The 18695-nt window shown below is 37.1% G+C and overlaps 1 protein-coding gene across 1 annotated transcript in view; it reads right to left on the bottom strand.

Annotated features, from left to right (window-relative positions):
* Positions 1 to 18695, bottom strand: part of cdh7a (cadherin 7a) — a 219914-nt gene that overhangs the window by 83922 nt on the left and 117297 nt on the right. The window contains exon 4 of the mRNA XM_038297491.1: positions 17432 to 17551. Within this exon, the coding sequence (XP_038153419.1) occupies positions 17432 to 17551 (120 nt within the window). The remainder of the gene's footprint in view (positions 1 to 17431; positions 17552 to 18695) is intronic.

Here is an 18695-nt window from a genome sequence, read left to right as displayed (position 1 = left end):
ATATATTAAAAACTGTAATGTTTTTACATTTAAACACAAAACAAACTATTATTAACTCATGATTATATATTTACCTTATGTTATGAAGTTCGAAAAGGTGCAGATAAGCTACTGAGAAAACTTTATATTCATCAAAACTGATTACCCCCTATTTAATGCTTGGTTTGAGGTATGGACATAGTTTGCTCTTGTTCAGCAGCTTGGATAGTGTTTTGATATTCTTGAATACACAGAGAGGGAACTCAAAGTGCTTGCAGCTATACAAGAGGAAAAAGGAGTCTAATCCAATTGAGGTGGCAGCATTTTCCATTAATTACCAGGAGGGGTATGGGAAGCACCATTGATACAAACTTCACAGCCTTGCATTCAGGCCAATTATGTTGTTACACAAAGTGCTGTTAGACATTAATGGATATATTTGGACCAATGCAAGACAAAATTCGGCAAAAAAACCCTAAACTTATTTGGCTGACGTTAACTCCCATGACAAACTGCAGCTCTTTCAGTGTGTGTACATGCATCGATTGATGATGTTTCTGAAAGTGAAATGTTTTACATTCTACAATATAGCAAAAAAATATGTTTCTAAAAAAATTGTTGATTTTGGCACAATAAATGTTTGAAAAACATATTGCTTTTTTGTTATAACATGACATGTTTATATTTTAATAATGTAATATTTTCTTCTCCTGAAAAAATAGCTCTAATGGCATGTTATTGTACAAATACAAAAAGTGCGATGTCAGAATGATGAAAAGATCACACCATAACATGTTTTACCTGGGTGGCAGCTCTATTAGCTGAGAGATGTAATAGGAATTTGAGAACTAAATTACTCTTCTTAATTGGAAAGTCTCTAATAAATTGACATTAAAATGTTCAACATTGACTCAGTTGGTATAGGACCATTTCAAAAACAGGTGGTGTTTATTAAGTGTAGTGATTGCTGGTGTATTTGTTGCCTTTTATTAAGCAATGGCATGTTGCTGAATGGGCTGTACAGATGTAGCACTATTGCCTTGCAGCAAGAAGGTCCTGGGTTTTGATTTTTGGCCCAGGGTCTTTCTGTCAGGACTCCAGTTTTTGTTTGTCTGTTTGTCTTGTCTTTGTGTTCTCCCTTCCACCACCAGGAGGTGCCTGGTTCCGGTCCGCCTCCTCACACACCTGCGAACAGTTACCTCATCACCGGACTGCTCTTAAGCTGCTTGTTGCCACTACCTCGACGACAGAGTGTTTGCCAGTTTGAGGTAGTCAGGCCAAACCTTGTTTATTCTGAGCCTAATCTGAGTTTTTGCATTTCGAGTTTTTGTACTCTAGCCAAGCTGAGATCACATTGAGTTTGACTTAGTGCTTGTCTCCCTGAGATTCAACTCTGTTTGTTTTTGCCTTTCGGCAGGAAGCCTTCCTGCAAACTGGACCGTTCCGGACCGCCTCTCCCAAGTGGGATCTACTGAGTCTTACACTGAGCGACGGATTCCAAACAGGAGGTTTGGATCCACCCAACTTTGAAGACGCTGAGATCAGTCTCTGAGTAAGGAAATCATCTTCACCACGACCCGTTCAAGTACCATAGGAAAACTGAGTTGCAACCAGCGGCTCCATCATTCCACACCGTCCCAGTCCTGGGTAAACCCTGTTCCGCCCTCCACCGAATCAGACAAACTCTAAAAGACCAACACACAGACTGGAGTCAAAGAGTCTCCACTTCTCTGGAAACGTGAATGGCAACACATCCTCTCCTTCAAGATTAACAACTCAAATTTCCCACTGAGCCTGAATCTAACAGTCTGTCTTCCCCTCGCCTTCCAGTTTCCGGCTGAGCAGAGTTCGGAGGAACTCTGCATCAAACTCAAGAAACATTTCAATAAAACCTGTTAAACTTTTACTCTGTGTCTCTCTCTGTTTGGCTTAACTGCCAATGGGTCCGAGCCTTAGATAAAATCATGACACTTTCTGAATGGATTTTACATGTTCTCCCAGTGCATGACTTCTACCTGGGGGATCTGGTTTCCTTCCACAGTCCTAAAGCATGAATGCGAGGCAAATTGTCCTCTCTACATTGTCTTCTGGTGAAAGTGTGTGTCTGTGTAATTTTGTATGCTATATAGTATATGGGCTTGGTAGAGCACACACAACAGTTAGCAACAAAAGCTCTCTCTCTCTCTCTCTCTCTCTCTCTCTCTCATTAATATATATGTGTATATATATATATATACATATATAAAAACAAAGAGGGGTGTCACTCCCTCAGACATTGAGGACAGTTACAAGTACCTTGGAATGTTACAAGCAGATGTCAACCAAACAGAGGTGACAAGGAAAGCAGCTAGAACCACATACCTCCAACGAAAAAAGACAGGTCCTAAGAGGCCAGCTCAATGACAAGAACCAGTCATGGGCAATAAATAGCAACGCTCTATGAGTAATCAGATACCCTGCAGGAATAATAAGCTGGCCCTAAGACTGTACGCTAGTTGTAAGGAAGAGGACCAGTGAGTGTGAGAAGCACTATCCAGAATGAAACATGTAAGATCCATAACTACATCAACGACAAGGCTCCAATAGATGGTGTGCTAAGTGAAGGTCTCAGACAATGGCGAACAGAAGATGAGGTGTTGGAGGTTCCATTATGGGAGGACCTTACACGGGATGTACCACCAAAACATAATTAAAGTGGGGGATATTAGGAAATCTTACCAATGGCTAGACAGAGCTAGACTGAAGGACAGCACAGATGAACCCATCATGGCTTCACAGGAACAGGTCCTGAGCACCAGAGCAATAGAGGCCCAGATATACCACACAATACCAGACCCCAGGTGTAGACTGTGCAAAGAGGCCCCTGAGGTAATCCAGTATATAACTGCAGGGTGTAAGATGCTGGCAGAGAAAGCTTACATGGAGCGCCATAACCAAGTGGATGGAATAGTATACAGGAACATCTGTGGAGAGTATGAGCTGGAAACCCCAATGTCAAAGTGCGAAACACCTCCAAAGACATTAGAGAATGACCAAGCCAAGATCCTGTGAGACTTCCAGATACAGAAGGACCCTCAAGCTCCCAGGCCTCTGGTAGAGGACCCGTGCTTGGAGGAAAAAGAGAGACTGCCCGAGGTGGGTGGGGAAGAGTGTTTTTGTTTGTTTTATATATATAAAAATCTCAAAACCACCTTTCTGTTTTCTCAGCACACCAAAACATGGACTATATTTTTGGAAATAACTGTCCCACAATAAGTCTATTTATAATACTAGTTTGCCAGATTTATAATAATCGTTAAACTGATTTTTTTTTTATTTTTTTTTTATTGTAGCTCAATACCAACAGCCTGTTTGTTTATATTCATTTGGTCTTGGGGGCATGCAAAATAGAAGTGACATTCAATCGGTTACTTGCCAGATGGTGTATTCCTGATTCTTTTCTAAACTCTTTAACATGTTGCTTAGATAAACAAAAATATGGTTGGTATAAAATGTTGAACACAAAACGACAGGCCTTAAGCACACTATTACTTAAACCCTTACACTAAAAGCTCTGCCCTCTGCTCAATAAACACAACCAGATGAACATTAACCTTTCTGCGTTGTCATCATCACTAGGATTCATTAGCTTTTACGTACTTTGCATGTACTTATAAGTACCATGTTAAGTGCCATGTTAAGTGCTTTGGTTCAATTAGATGAACTGTTTCACTGCTATCAACAGTTGGACTTTCTGTGAGAAGCTGCCACTTCTAAAATATCAAATCTTTAGAGCTATAACATTCCAAAGAAGACAATAAACAGTCACCAGAAATTCAAAACAATTTTAGGCAATATGATTGATTTTTTGTGACATTATAAGATATCCCCTGTTTTTTGTGTTTTTTGTGTGGTAGAGTGGGTTAGAGCCCAGTTACAAGACTCCGCTCTATATAACCTGTGACAACTGAAGGAGATCAATAAATGTATATCTACGCTTTAGGATGTTCTCAGGGTTAATTCAGTAACCACAGCAAGAAGACTGTATATAAGACAGAACATGTACAGTAGGCTGCTATGTAAAAAACACAGAAAACCAAATGGTCTGTAGTGTGGGATATGTTTCAAGGAACAATAAAAAAAAGAAAACATGTCATCATTCAAAACAAACACATTGTCATCAAACCTGAGTGTAAAATTTCAGAGATGTAATACGCATAAGAATCAAGCATGATTTTTTCCTTCGTGCGACCTGTTTCAGTTTTAATTAGATTCTTGGTCTGAGGGCAGACACAGCTCAGTCCGCCACGGCTCCTCTTCCACCTGAGTGCCTGTCATATTCAGATGTCATACTCACGTTGCCTTGTCACATCTTTAAATACTCCCCTCAGGATGTAATTAATCCTCTCATTCAGGCACCTGGCATTTCCTACAACCTGAACTCCTTTCTTGTTATTGCAGCTTACTGGGGGTTTATGTGTGTGTGTATGGTTAGCAGTGCTAATGTGCATGGATAATTGTTTCTAACGGACTTTTCAATATTGCTGAGCTGCGTGGCATTGGAGGCAGCTGTTCAGAAACCTCCTTGAGGTCTGTCATCAATTAGAGCACAGTCCTTGACTGTGTTACCATTTCTGCTTCACCTTCAGACTGAACCACAGGTAATCAGTCAATATACAGTCCTAAGTAAGCGCCTTAAAACTGTAGTTTCCATTATGCACCACTTGGAAGTTATTGCAATTCTCTGGGATTAGGCTCTTTTCCCAAGGGCACCTTGTGGATTCAATTTAGGATTAAGCAATGGAGTAACTTGTTAGAGACATGATGCTACCAGCAGAACACAGGGTCACATGAATTCCTCCCAAAGCCATCAGCCCTCAGCCAGTTAATCGCAGCACGGAATTGCAGCGCAGAGTTTAAAATGTATTCCGGCTTCAGTACTTTGTCAAAGTCAGCAGGGGCAGTGGTCCGGGCTTGTACTGCAAATGAGACTAATTAGAAACGTACAAAGATGGAGGCAAAACACTGATTGCAAAACACTCAATCCTGGGCTGCTGACTAAAAGCCAGTGTCTCATCCCCGGGGTGTATTCTGAAAGATATATGAAGCAACAGGATGTTACAGACTTAACAGCAAGCACACACAAAAAACAGCCAGCTTGTAGGAGCAGAGTATTGACTACGTCTGGAAAAAGACACAGTTAACAGTGAACAGAACTAAAGGGAAAAAAAATAACTCTTTAGACAAGCACCTAGTGACTCACTCAAAAAGAAATCATTGCAACTACATCTTTTTAGATAAAGGAAAAATGTCACTTTATTATCATGATTTCAAATTACCTTTACAAGACTTAATTACTTTAATTTTTTTTAAGCTATGTTAGATATGGTTCATTTGTTGTTTTCAGTGCTACAGTTTGCAGTTCTGTTGTAGTGAATTGTAATCAGCTCACGGTATTTTGCCCCGAACACTAAGAATAATTACACTATCAATTTCTTGGCTGACTGCCTTTAATACCCACAGCTGATGTGAGCCTTATATTCCACAGCAACAAGTGGTGATAGGAAAAAGAAATGCTTAAAACATAAATGAATGGTTTTCTAAAGCATGTGTATAAAAAAGTAAAAAAAAAAAAAAAAAAAAGATTAAACCAGCAAAATGTAAATCTTTTTTCTATGTCTATTATCTAGTAAGAATGTTTCCAGGGCAGAATAAAAGGGTTCCACGTTATTTATATTTTGTGTTTCTACGCAGTGTGTATAAAAAAAAAATAAGAAAAAAAAAATAAATTCAGTATGTTGAAACATTTTCAAAAGAAGACATTCATCCTTGTCACATTATCTAGCATCTTTCATCCATTCATCCATTAGGGAATATATTAAATTCCGTAATTCATATCTACTTTTTGTTTGATCAGTCCCTTCATTCATTCATTCATCCATTCATCTATTCATCAGGCAGAACTGATTTTACTCGTCGTCTACCGCTTATCTACAGCCTAGGTTGAAGGGGCAGCAGGCTCAGCAGTGACTCCCTGACTTCCCTGTCCCCATGGCACCTCCTCTAACTCTTCTGGGGTGAGCCTAAGGGGACAAATAGTCCCTCCAGAATCTCCTGGCCTGTTCCTTGGGGCCCCTCCCAGTGTGTCGTGGCTGGCACACCTCCAGGGGGGAGGCCTTTATGAGGCATCCAGAACCCTATAATGGAGCACCCGGTCACTCCATGGAGAAGGCTCATTTCAGCTGCTTGTATACACTGTTGGGTAACTTATTTTCAAAAAGTATCAAGTTGTAGTTACTTCTCCAAAAAGTAACTGATTTAGCAACTCAGTTATAGCTCACTGAAAGGAATTTTAACTAGCAAAAGTAACTATGCATTTACTTTTTATGTTTTAAAATGCCAAATAGTTTGAAAAAATTTGTTATTGGAATCTTAAATATAAACAGAGGTTAAATTATGAAATATAAGGTTCTTGTTATAAATTCATTAATGAAATAATTAATTAAAAGGTCTAGACATCTGCAAACTTTGAAAACTAATCTATTTCGGTGTGTGTGTGGTTTGACAAGTGAGTTGCGCAATAATTATGTAGATGTGAAAATTAGGTATGAATTTGAAAAAATATGTTTTAAGTAATTTAACAAAAAAAAATATATATATATATATATACATGTATAAATATATAGGAATGAATGAGCCCAGGATTGTTGCATGATAACTTAAACCATGCAAGTAAAATCATTATAGTCCTGAGAAAGTAAACAGCATTTATTGATTAAAGGCAGCCAGCTATCAGGGTTAAAATCATGTGTGGAACTTCTTTAAATAACAGCATCTAACAGATGTTTATGAAGTCTTTGTTCTGGCACATAATGAGCAAATAAAGAAACATTTATCCTTCAGTGAGGTTTTTACTATAAAAATACTTTAATTGAATTAGTGGCTATGCGGCATTGTCTCTCCTCTGTGCTCGTGTAGAAATTGTGTATCGCTATTATGTGTGCCACATGCGCTTAAATGTGCATCTTGCTCTAACATGCGCTTACACCAGGAAAGTTTATTCCTTATTTATACATGTTAAGTAATGGATAATTAATCTGTTTAAAGTACAGTAATGAATAAGGTGTTAATGTCTTTTACAAACTAAATTGGAGTGCTTTTTACTGGAAAGGTAATGTAGTTACTGTAATGCATTATCCAATAATGCATAAGTCTCAACACTGCTTGTATATGGGTCGTTTTTTTTTTTTTGGTCTGATCCAGGTATGAAATATTCTTACTGAATATTTTGTTCTGTGTGAAGTTGAAATTGCTGAGAACAAAATAATAAAAAGAAAATCAATGGAAATCATATTCATTAACCAATAGAGGCCTAGATTTGGAATGAAGTGGAAAAACACACTACAGGGTGATCCAACTTTGATGTAATATCCTTAATTAAAACAGGTCAAAATGAGGCTCAGTACTTTATGTGGCCTCTGTGTGCCTTTATGACATCCCTACAACGTGTTTCATGCTCCTGATGAGGTGGCAGATGGTCTCCTAAGGATCTCCTCCCACACCAACTCCTGGACAATCTGTGGTGCGATGTGACATTGGTGGATGGATTGAGACATGATGTCCCAGATGTGCTCCATCAGATTCAGGTGTGGCAAATGGACGTACTAGTCCATACAGTCAATGACTACATCTTGCAGGAACTGCTGAAACACACCAGCCACATGAGGTCTAGCAATGTCTTGCATTAGGAGGAACCCAGGGCAAACCACACCAGCAAGTTGTCTCACAAGGGGTCTGAGGACCTAATGGCAGCCATGCTACCTCTAGTGAGCACATAGAGGGCTGTGTGGCCCTATATAGAAAGGCCACATCACACCACACACACCACTGCAAAACTGGTCATGCTCAAGGATGTTGTATGCAGCAGAGCACTCTGCACTGTGTCTTTAAACTCTGTCAAGTCTGTCACATGTGTTCAGTATGAAGAGCACACAGTTGTGAATTTATCAATACTGGTGTTCTCTGGCAAATGCCAAGTGCTCTGCACAGTATTGGGATGTGAGCACAAACCCCACCTTCAGACGTCAGGCCCTCATACCGTCCTTATGGAGCAAGTTTCTTAAAGTTTACGTAGACCCATGCACATTTTTGGTTTGCTGGAGGGCATTTTGCAGGGCTCTGGCAGTGCTTATCATCCTCCTCCTTGCACAAAGGTGAAGGTAACAGTCCTGCTGCTGGGTTGTTGTCCTACTGGCCTGTCTCCTGGTAGCGCCTCTGGCTACTGGACACGATGCTGACAGACACAACAGACTTTCTTGCCATAGCTCACACTGATGTGCCATCCTGGATGAGGTGCGCTACCTGAGCCAACTGTGTGGGTTGTAGTATCCGTCTCATGCTACCGGGTGTTTGGAAGCATCACTGACATTCAAAAGTGACCAAAACATCAGCCAGAATGCATACAGTAGCTACTGAGAAGTGGTCTGTGGTCACCACCTGCAAAACAACTGCTTTATTGAGTCTGTCTTTTTAATTGCCAATAATTTCCACCTGTTGACTATTCAATTTGCACAACAGTGTGTGGAATAGATTGTCAATCAGTGCTGCCTCATAAGTGGACAGTTTGGTTTCACAAAATTATATTACCTTGATTACCTTGTCACATTGCATTTACAAATTCTTTTTAAATTTTCTTTTTATATCACCCTTTTTATTTAACATTTCAATGACCCTTCGGGTCCCTGAGCATTCTCTTTATGGTTTAATTTTTTTAATACTTTCCATTTCAGTTAAAGTTTGGGGTGACCCATCTGGTCCAAGTTAAACCAATTACAGTTGCTCTTAAGATATAATAAGTTGTTTCACCTGTCAGGTTCAGAATTCAGCCAAAAGGGAACACGTAGTAAATACTCATGCAAGCAGTTTTATTTAAAATACACTCATGTCAACTCTTCTCCACATGCATCTTGAAAGTTTTATTAGTGCATGCTGCTTTTAAACTTACCCTTTTTTTTATTGATTTGCTTTTTATGTACCTATAGCTTCTCTTCTAATCAATGAAAATCGTGGGACATTGTAGAAAAGCTAGTATTTTTATGAATGTCTAAAATTTCATGATTATAGGGGCTGACTGTAAGGAGATGACACTGTCTGCTCATGCACTCTTTGTTATCTGAGAACCGAGCTTGAACTGAAACTCGCAGAGCTCTGCTGATGCACTAGTACCTTAGCGCGCTTCGGTTGTATCTAGAACAGTCCGATTCAGTTTGTGTGCAATTTGCCCTCAACAATAATATCAGTAACCTTGCTCAACTATTCTCGGCCAAACATTACCCATCACATATATATTTTAATGCTGCCATATTGTAAGATATTTTTGTAACTTTATTTCCATCTACACTTTAAAACAATGTACAATTATAACTACAATTTAAAACATATTCCTAATGAAATATATAGTCAGGGAAGGAATCAGTGTACATAAAATGTCAATTACTACCAAAATTTGCAAAAGTGAAGAGGAATTTCTTTTTTTTTCCATTATCCTCTCAGTTGCAATGTTTGGAATTATTGAGAGCTCAAGGAACCACATGAATTTACGTCAGCTAGTTGAAGAGTGTCAGAACTCTTTAAATGCTGCTGGTTCCATCCAAACAGTGACAAAATGTGACACGAGGATACAGTATTCGGTCCACACAAAAGCTCAAAAGCAAAGGCATGAAGAGTAGGTTAGAGTAATCAGGCAAGAATGAGAAACCAGTGAGCAGCCTCACTGTATTTATTCTGCAAAGATAAAACATTCAAAATGCATGCGCATAGTAGCTTATGTGTGTGCGTATAAAAAAAAACAAACTGTAAAGGTGCATTTCACTTGCACATGAGGATATCAGCCACACACATTGATAGAGACTCCTATGATAAAACCAAGCCAGGTTGTCTTAATGGAAGTTCATTAGTTTGAACTTTAATCTAATTTAAATGGATGTTCTTGCATGAAAACATGCCAGTATGACTTTACATTAATGTGAAATGTCCCTGTTACTAACAAAAGCTGATTCAAAGACTTCTTGAGTCTGTTTGTAATTTTCTGCTTCACATATTGCTAGTATATTTTCCAAAGATGTATTTACCATTATGAAAAGAAAAAACTTTGTGTAGTAACTTGTTAAACTAATCTGAAACATAGCCAATAATTGTGACAGAATTTTTTAAAAAATATGTCGACTTTCTATTTCATCTTCAACAAGGCAACTTATTTTTACAGAATTGATTTTTACATCAGTGCATGTGCCCAATATTAAATTTCTTAATTGTATACGTATTTAAAATATCTTTATACTTCCATTTCAAAATAAAACACCACAATAAGTTGTTCTATCGCATAAAATGACAGTGAAATACAGTGAAACTGTTACAAGATGAAAAAAGGATGAGTTGTTTTGGAATAAAAAATAATTAAATAACTTAAAAACTAATTAAAACAATGCAGACACATAAATTAATAGTAAGTACATAAAGGACAGAACTTTTTAATTGTGCCCCTTTAAAAAGTAAGAAGTAAACAATAACTTGGCACACTGTCAGCTCAATCTTCATCCACACTAAAGGGTGAACATGTAGCCTTCTCATCTTACGTGTTTGAATCTCGAAGCATACAGTGTACAGCATGCTCAGTTGAAAATATACTTAATACATATTAAATGCTGGTAAGCATTGCACTTGACTGTGAAAGAACACAGACCACTCAAAGCAAGTAATTATGTCCCATTAAAGCTTTCCAAATATCAACCTTGGGGATTCAAAGAATCCACTTAGCTTAATGAAACTCCTCAGTAAGGCTGTGAAAGTACGAGCTCCAGTCATTGAGCCGAAAGTCCAGAAAACATGATATGAGAATAATGGGAGGTTTATGGGGCAGACACGCTATTTGAACATCATTTATGTAAATGTCTGCTCTCACTCTAATTGATATTGATCTAATGAAATCTCATTCAAGAGTCATCAATGGGTGCAAGTGTTCTCAAACAACTTTGTTAGAGAGCATCGAACAGCTCGAGGCAAGTGATCAAATTTTCATCAGACCTCTGCCAGTTTCAGACATTTTTGCTAGATCATCGTTTAGAGGACTCCGTTACATGTCTTTAATGAGTTTAATCAAATATAGCAGTAACTTCAAAATTTCCTGGACACAACAACACAGGCAGAGAGTCATGATCAAGTAAACATAAAAACATATTTATCCAAGAAATTACTTGGAGTGAAAATATGTTTACTAAAAAGGCTACTAAAGTAATGAATATTTGTTGAATCATAACATCAAATTAATTGTTTAGAAATTATTATGTCAGACAGACCTTATGTGCTAGTTCTGGTAGTTTGAAGACTAAATTGTAAGAAAATGTATGTAAATCCCTTTATTGTCCCACAATGGGGAAATTGTTAGACAATAAAGTTGCAGTCTGGTGTTAAGGGTCTTGCTCAGGGAGCCAGAGTGTCAGTCTCTGGGAATGCGTGGAACTTGAACTCAGAACCTCTGCGACCCAAGCGCAGGGCTCCAACCACTAGGCCACCATTCCCCACAGTTTCTTTGGCTTCTCTTTAGTAAAAATAATCAATAGATACCCAAAATAGACAAAAGATGAATGGATTGATGGATGGACTGAATGAATAGGTGAAAAGCATATATCCACCAAAAAAATAAAGGAAATGTGAAATATCTCCTCATCTCAATCAGCCTCTTCATTTAGTTTTACAGTGACACAGAAACAGTCAAAACACTTTTCTGAATAAACAAAATCCTTATGTGTAACACCCATAAAAGAAGGAATGAATAATGACACATATAGTCTCAAATGACATCTGAGATTGTCTCAAATGATAGAAAATGTTATTGATGTGACAAAAATAAAAAACTTTATTACTCTATATGTGCATTAAGGATGAATCTGCAGACACCCAGCTGCAAAACTATGCCCTGACAACAGTTTTTTTTTTTGCTCTGTAACTGACTCAACTGCCATCATATGACATTTGATTATTGTAATTTTAACTTGACAGTCTGTAGAATAGAAAAAGCATGTAAAATAGAGCAGTTAAGCCTTCCGAATTAAGTACACTGATGTAAAAAAAATGTTTTTAATGTTACTATGTACAAAAAAGAAGGATCAAGCCCTGCATAGGAAAGATGTGACAGCAGCATCTTACAGGTCTGGGCTAATATGCAGAGTGTTAGGAAATGTTTCTAAATCAGTTGAAGGGACTTCCAACAGAAGCAAACTTTATCATTGTATTATTGATAAACCCAAAATCTGTTGTTAGGAATACATTAGTAATGCTTCAGCAAGAAGAATCATCAACTGAAGGTGTCTAGGAAAAGAAAATAATATCTGTGATTGTGTCCCAGCTCTTCACGCCTCAGCTTCTTCAAGAGGGATTTTTGTCCCATCTTTTCCTTCTCTGACTCAAAAAAAATCAAAAGGAAAATACGCCATGAAGCTTTTTTCTTTGTTGTCATGCGCATTATTTGTATTTTAGAGATTTTCTGTTCCTTGACAGTGTAATGTAAACTGAATGTTTGTTGTGGAAATTATTGGTTTTAGAAGAGTTAATTTTGTCAAGCATCTTTCTCATTTCTACATCTGAGCGTGAAAAATAGAAAACAAGTGCCCCTGCACTGCAGTGTTTTCCAAGTCCATGATCTGGAACTACATTAATAAAGATACCAAAATATGTGTGAATGTGTTGCTTCTAGGCAGAGGATGAAGCCTAATATTACGGAATGTCCTCTATTTTTCTGTTTCCTTGCAAGACTGCTTTGCATGAGTTTTGCAAAGCCTCGGCAGGGCAGTGGCTAATGAGCCGGATATGAAGATGTAGCAAGGACTGCAGCTGCAGTTTCTCAGAATAATACACACCAGAAGTCAACAAACTGCCTTACAAATTATGTTGCACCTTTTCTCACAGACTTGTCTCATTTTAAAAGTGATATTTTTTCCAATCTGTTGTTAAAATAATTGCGAGATTTAGGATAAGCTTGAATAAAAAGGATTAGATTTTCAACACCAGTGATAATAGACTGCAGTCTACAGTAATAATACGTAGACTGCAGTGTAAGACTTGAGACCAGTTATGGTCTTGAGACTGGTCTTGAAGGTCTCGATCTAGTAGTCTTGGACTAGAAGTTTTTTCAAATTTCAAATCACCCTATTCAGATGAACAATTCTTAAGATCTGATTATGTTTTTTTTTAGTACTGTACAATCTTTGTTCTTCTCTTGTAAACCTATACATTGATTTCTGGTTATAAAACTGAATGTGATAGAACAAAGAATTATCCTTTTATATTTTAATTAAACATTTTTTGCATTTAGTTAGATCACATCATCAAACATTGAGATAGACCAATAAAAACAAACGCATAATTTTCAAGTAGGGAAATAAAGAGTTCTCTAAAATTCCGATCCCCAAAGCAAGAATGTGCCAAACATTCTGCTTTACTATGTTTTACACCTGGCAAAGACAAAAACCATTTAGCATGACAAAAATGTAACCAGAGAACTTTCTTCTAAATGTTTACTGTATTGGTTTTTGGCAGACTGCAAAGATGCTTGTTTTTGGTTATGGTGTTCTTAGTACTGCTTATGAAGACAGATTTTTAAAAGCAAAAATAATAGTTATTTTTGTTTACTTTGTTTTTGTTTTGATTTATTCTGTTTATGTCCATAATTTCCTACATCTGAGATGCAAGTTTTTGCTGCTCCAAGATATGTTAATAAGATATTTTAAAATTTTAGGGTTCCCTTGGGTCTCAGTTTCTTTCTTGGGTTTTCTAAGTTTCTACTTTCTGCCATATTAGTTATAGTATATAAAATTCTTAATAAATTAAAGTTTTGTTTTTTTTCATCATGAATTTCTTAATCTTTGCTGGATATATATACACCTTTCTTTTTGTCTGATCTTATGAATAGTTATTTTTTCCCCCTCACTTAAATCCACTCATCCATTTCTCATCTTGCCTGATTACTCTTACCTGCTCTTCAGTATATAAGGTAAATTTTCTCCTTTCTTCTGTTTATCTGCTTCATGTCCTTTGCTCCTCTTGATCATTCTCTATTCAGCATACACTCTCTGTCCTGGTTTGGATTTTTTTTTGCTAAGCTTTCTGTTTTATTCTGCTCACCATGTTGCCTCCTGCTCTTGTATGTTTTAGTTCCTGCAAACAACCAGAAATCTATGACACCACCTGCCCTCCTGAGTTAAAAATGGCCTCTTGGCTCCTATTTTGATAAAATATATCATTGCCTGGCCTGCCATTTGAATGGAAGCCCATATCTTGGTAGATTATGAAGTTGCCTCTGATTCTTAAATTGTCATGATAATAATTATTGTACAGCTTAATCCTACTAAATTTGCAACTTTGTAAGGTTTGTCCTTGTAGTGTGTGCTATGTGCAATGTCTAGTCACACATACATTTTTAACAAATCTTTTTGCTGCCCAGCTTAGCTAAGGATTGATTATAGAATTCTGCAGTGCAGTACATCATGAATACAAAGGTGATACAGGATTGTTATTTAGTGAAGGAATATAGTATTCAGACAAGTATTACAACAAGTATGAGGGGAGTATAATAAAAATAATAATAAGAAGAATAAAAAGAAATCTACTTCACATTAATAAAATCAATGGATAAAACCTTTGGGCTAAAGCACTAACTATATGGTGGGTAAGTTTACCAAAAAAACAAATTGCTTTTAAATGTAATTTAGTGAAAATGTATCCAGCATTTATTTTAATAAATTAATAAAACACTATGGGCCGGATTTATCAAAGGTTTGCGTGTATTAAAACGTGAGCTATTTCACTGCGCACGCTAAAAAATGTACAAACTGATCTATCAACAGCGTGCTAAAAGCATTTGATCTTTAAAACGTGCTAAATAGCGCCTGTGATCCATTTAGTACTTTTTCTGCAATGAATATGCAATATGGGGCGTTTACACGCTAAAGTGCGTCTTGTGGGAGGAGAACATGTAAATATATTAATTTAGCACTCGCAAAGTGATTTATCAAACTTGAACGCAATTTTGCTAACGGTATCTGACTCTATATTTAACACGTTTCAAAAGAAGGTGCAAATGGTCTGTATGCGTAATTGCGCACACATGGCAGCGGTTATTGTCGCAAGAAGGAGACATGGAAATGAAGCAAGGAGACGCAGAGAACGCATTTTTTCACTCCGTGTGAATATTTTTGGAATGAACGAGGAAACGATCATCAAAACATATCGTTTATCCAGCATTGCCATTTTGGAGCTGTTGGGGGAACTCCGAATGGATTTGGAGCCAGCCACAAGGAGGACCCACGCAATAACAGATATCACAAAACTCCTTGCAACATTGCACTTTTTTGCATCTGGGTCATTCCAGCGTACGGTTGCAGCGAGAGCTGGGATCTCCCAATCTCGTTTTTTCAGAAGTGCTGTCCGACGGGGTCGGGGTTCTCCCCCTGCGCCTGTGGAGCAACGTGCCAAATGCTGCGGGGATCTCATCCACAGTCACAGGCCAATACAAAACACCTGTTTTTTTTTTGTTTGTTTTTTTTTACTGCAGCACATACCACCTTAGGGAATAAAGGTTGCCAATTTATAAATAAATAAATATATATATATATATATATATATATATATATATATATATATATATATATATATATATATATATATATATATATATATATATATATATATATATACTTATTTATTTATTTTTGTTGGGGGTCACTGTAAGATTTAAATTTCTTAATGCACTAGTTTGTACAGACTACAAACTACTTTGCCGCAAACCACAAAACGCGCAAAACCATCATTTAAATAGGGCGTCTCCAACAGTTTTGCACCTTCCACCAGTTACGCAATCGCTCTTGTTAAATCACCCGCAAACCATGGTTCAGCCCCTCGCGCAAAATTCCACTTTGCGAGCGCAAATTACTGCACGCAAAATTGGATCTTGATAAATCCGGCCCTATGGGTTATTCATATTTACTATAAATTTTTTGCCATGCATCATGGTAAACATTAGGGACGCACAATATAATCGGCCCCCTATCGGTATCGGCCTGTATCGGCCTTAAAACTGAATATCGGACATCGGCCACCCCACCGATATTTAACCCGATATTCGATCAGCTTCTGAGTTTCTAAAGTCAGTTAACATTTTAGCTATTTTTACCACATTGGGTCACATAATTAACATTTAACACAAGACATTTAATGTTTTATTTAGGGGAAGTTGATTCCATGTAATCTAAGGGAAAAAATAGCAAGCATATCAACTACTTTTTTCCCAGTAGTAATTTCTAATATACAAAATTAAACAACCCCTGATAATTCCAAGATAACCATCATGTATAAGCATTTAGTCAAAATTGGTGAGATATTTTCTGGACATGTTGTCTATGCCCCAAAGCCAGTGCAAACTCTACTTGAGAAGAGGAAATGGAAATCTTGTATTCCCACCCAAGAAATATGCATTCATAAAGGCTCTAGGGAATTGTATTACTTTTTTATAGAATACATGCATGATAGTGATATTTTGCAGTCTTAAGTGCAGATAAGACTAAGAAGTGTGTTAAGCAAAATAAAGCAAAATAACAATTATAAAATAAATCAAACTTATTATAGAAAAAAATGACAGTTTTCCTATTAATCTAAATTCTTTCATCAAGTGATAATAATTTAAAGAAGAAGAAGATATCAGAGAAATAGACCATGAAAGGATGTTCATTTTATTTTTTCTTCCTGCTACCGATAAGCTGCCTGTTTGATTCCCATAGACGATTTGAGGATTGGTAAGCATTGGTGTGCTTATAGTCCTTATGTCTTACAGTCCTCAAATAAACAACAATTAAAAAAATAAAATAACAAAACAGAAGTTCTAAATCAAAGCAAGAATGTCATCCCAAAGCTTTCCAATCTACTACCACTTTGCAGCTCTAAGAAGTCTGTGATTTATACAACCACAATGCATGAGCAGCATAAGAAAAGCCACTTCCCTTTCCAGACTGACAGATATCAAAGTGTTAGCTTCTGATTTGTTATTATCTCTTTACATCAAGGTATTATGTGTTGCACTTTTAAATATTTGGACCTGCTTCATGTTGTCAAAAATGTTCTATTCCACTGATCTCCTGATTCTACATGTCTGGGAGCATTACAGCATTGAAACTGTCACCAGGTTCTCTTCATGATGCAACTGCTGTTTCATATTTGACCAGGTCACTTAATTTTATTTCCTTTATAAATTCCAATAGCACAGAAAAAAGCATCTTTTCTACTTTTTGTATTGTTTGCTTTTATTTCCTTTATGTGTGAATATATCTATCCAATCAAAAGCCACAAAACACATACACAGGCTGACAATCATACTGTAGTAGTGATGTGTGCTAACTGAAGGTGGGCGGGATGAAATTAGACCCACCTGTCTTGGGCTCCACAGAGAAGTATGGCTGTCCATGAATGATGCTGTAGATCACCCGGGCACTGTTCCCATATGTCGGGTCATCTGCATCTGTGGCTGCCACTTGCACCACCATGGTTCCTGTGGGTAGACGGCCACTCATTAGCTTCCAAGACAACATTCTGGGGCCAAGTCATGCAGAGCTAAATGTGGAAATAGTCATATCAGCTCCATGTGTGACAAATCAGACTTGAAAAGGAAGGAAAGAGAGGGATGAAAATGTAACTTCTGAGGCACTGAATAATCTCATTAGTCATTGTCCCCAGACTGTCTTCTTTCATTGTGACTGGTGATTACTCTGGATTTCTCTATTGCTTCATAGAAATTGCTTGACCGAGTTTACTTTACAACTTTCCTCGACAACAATTAAAAACCAAAACCCTGTTAATACTACCAAACTGGAACTCAATTAAAACATACCTCCAATCCTTTAGAGTCTGCTTAAGACTATTAGCCATTTGCCTTAAACATATCACATAGCTGCCCTCTTTCTTATCATTCTATAAAGTTATAATAAACAACAACAAAGTCAATTTACCAAAGTACAACTGTGTGGGGCTTTTTACAAGTCCAATATGCCCTCTAGCAATGTTAATTATATATTTTATCTTATTCTAATCGGATTAATAAAAAATCTATAAAGAGTTTCAGACACAAATGATATATAAATACTCCTGTATCTGTGGTATCAAAGCACACTTAAACAGCTAGTTGAGTTAGGATAGAAAAAAAAAAGTTCCTGGAGAGTATATTGTTCTGCAGAGGGAAAATTGTAGCAGTGGAGTTCAAATTATATTTGAAAGCAAGGGAAAGATTGCAGCCATAGGGCAAAACCGTCTGAAGTGTTTTTGTTTGCTTGTTTAGGTTGCTTTTTCCAACTTTCATCAGAGTTTTACAGAGCACAGAAGGAAATGCTTTATGTTTCCTGTATCTACAGGGGTGTGCTGTGCTGCTGTCTGTAAACACTGTAATTTAACTTCACAATTTCCTGTTTGGTTGTGGTTTAACAACAAAACACAAAGTTGAACTAAAAATAATTACATATATTTCGAAAAAAGTGGCATTTAGATGTTTTTAGCTATATTCCGGAGGAGACTAAGCAAACAAATCTACAAAACATAGTTTCAAAAAGTCAAGTGTAAACAGTATAACCAATTAAGTTGCGATATAAGGGAGTATTCCATTCTAATGATCCCATATCACAATGATAATTATTTGTTAGAAG

The sequence above is a fragment of the Cyprinodon tularosa genome, unplaced genomic scaffold (assembly GCF_016077235.1).
Source record: "Cyprinodon tularosa strain WSP-4 unplaced genomic scaffold, ASM1607723v1 ctg389, whole genome shotgun sequence".
NCBI lineage: Eukaryota > Metazoa > Chordata > Actinopteri > Cyprinodontiformes > Cyprinodontidae > Cyprinodon > Cyprinodon tularosa.
The sequence above is the reverse complement of the archived record's forward strand: the minus strand, read 5'-3'. Positions and strand labels throughout refer to the sequence as shown.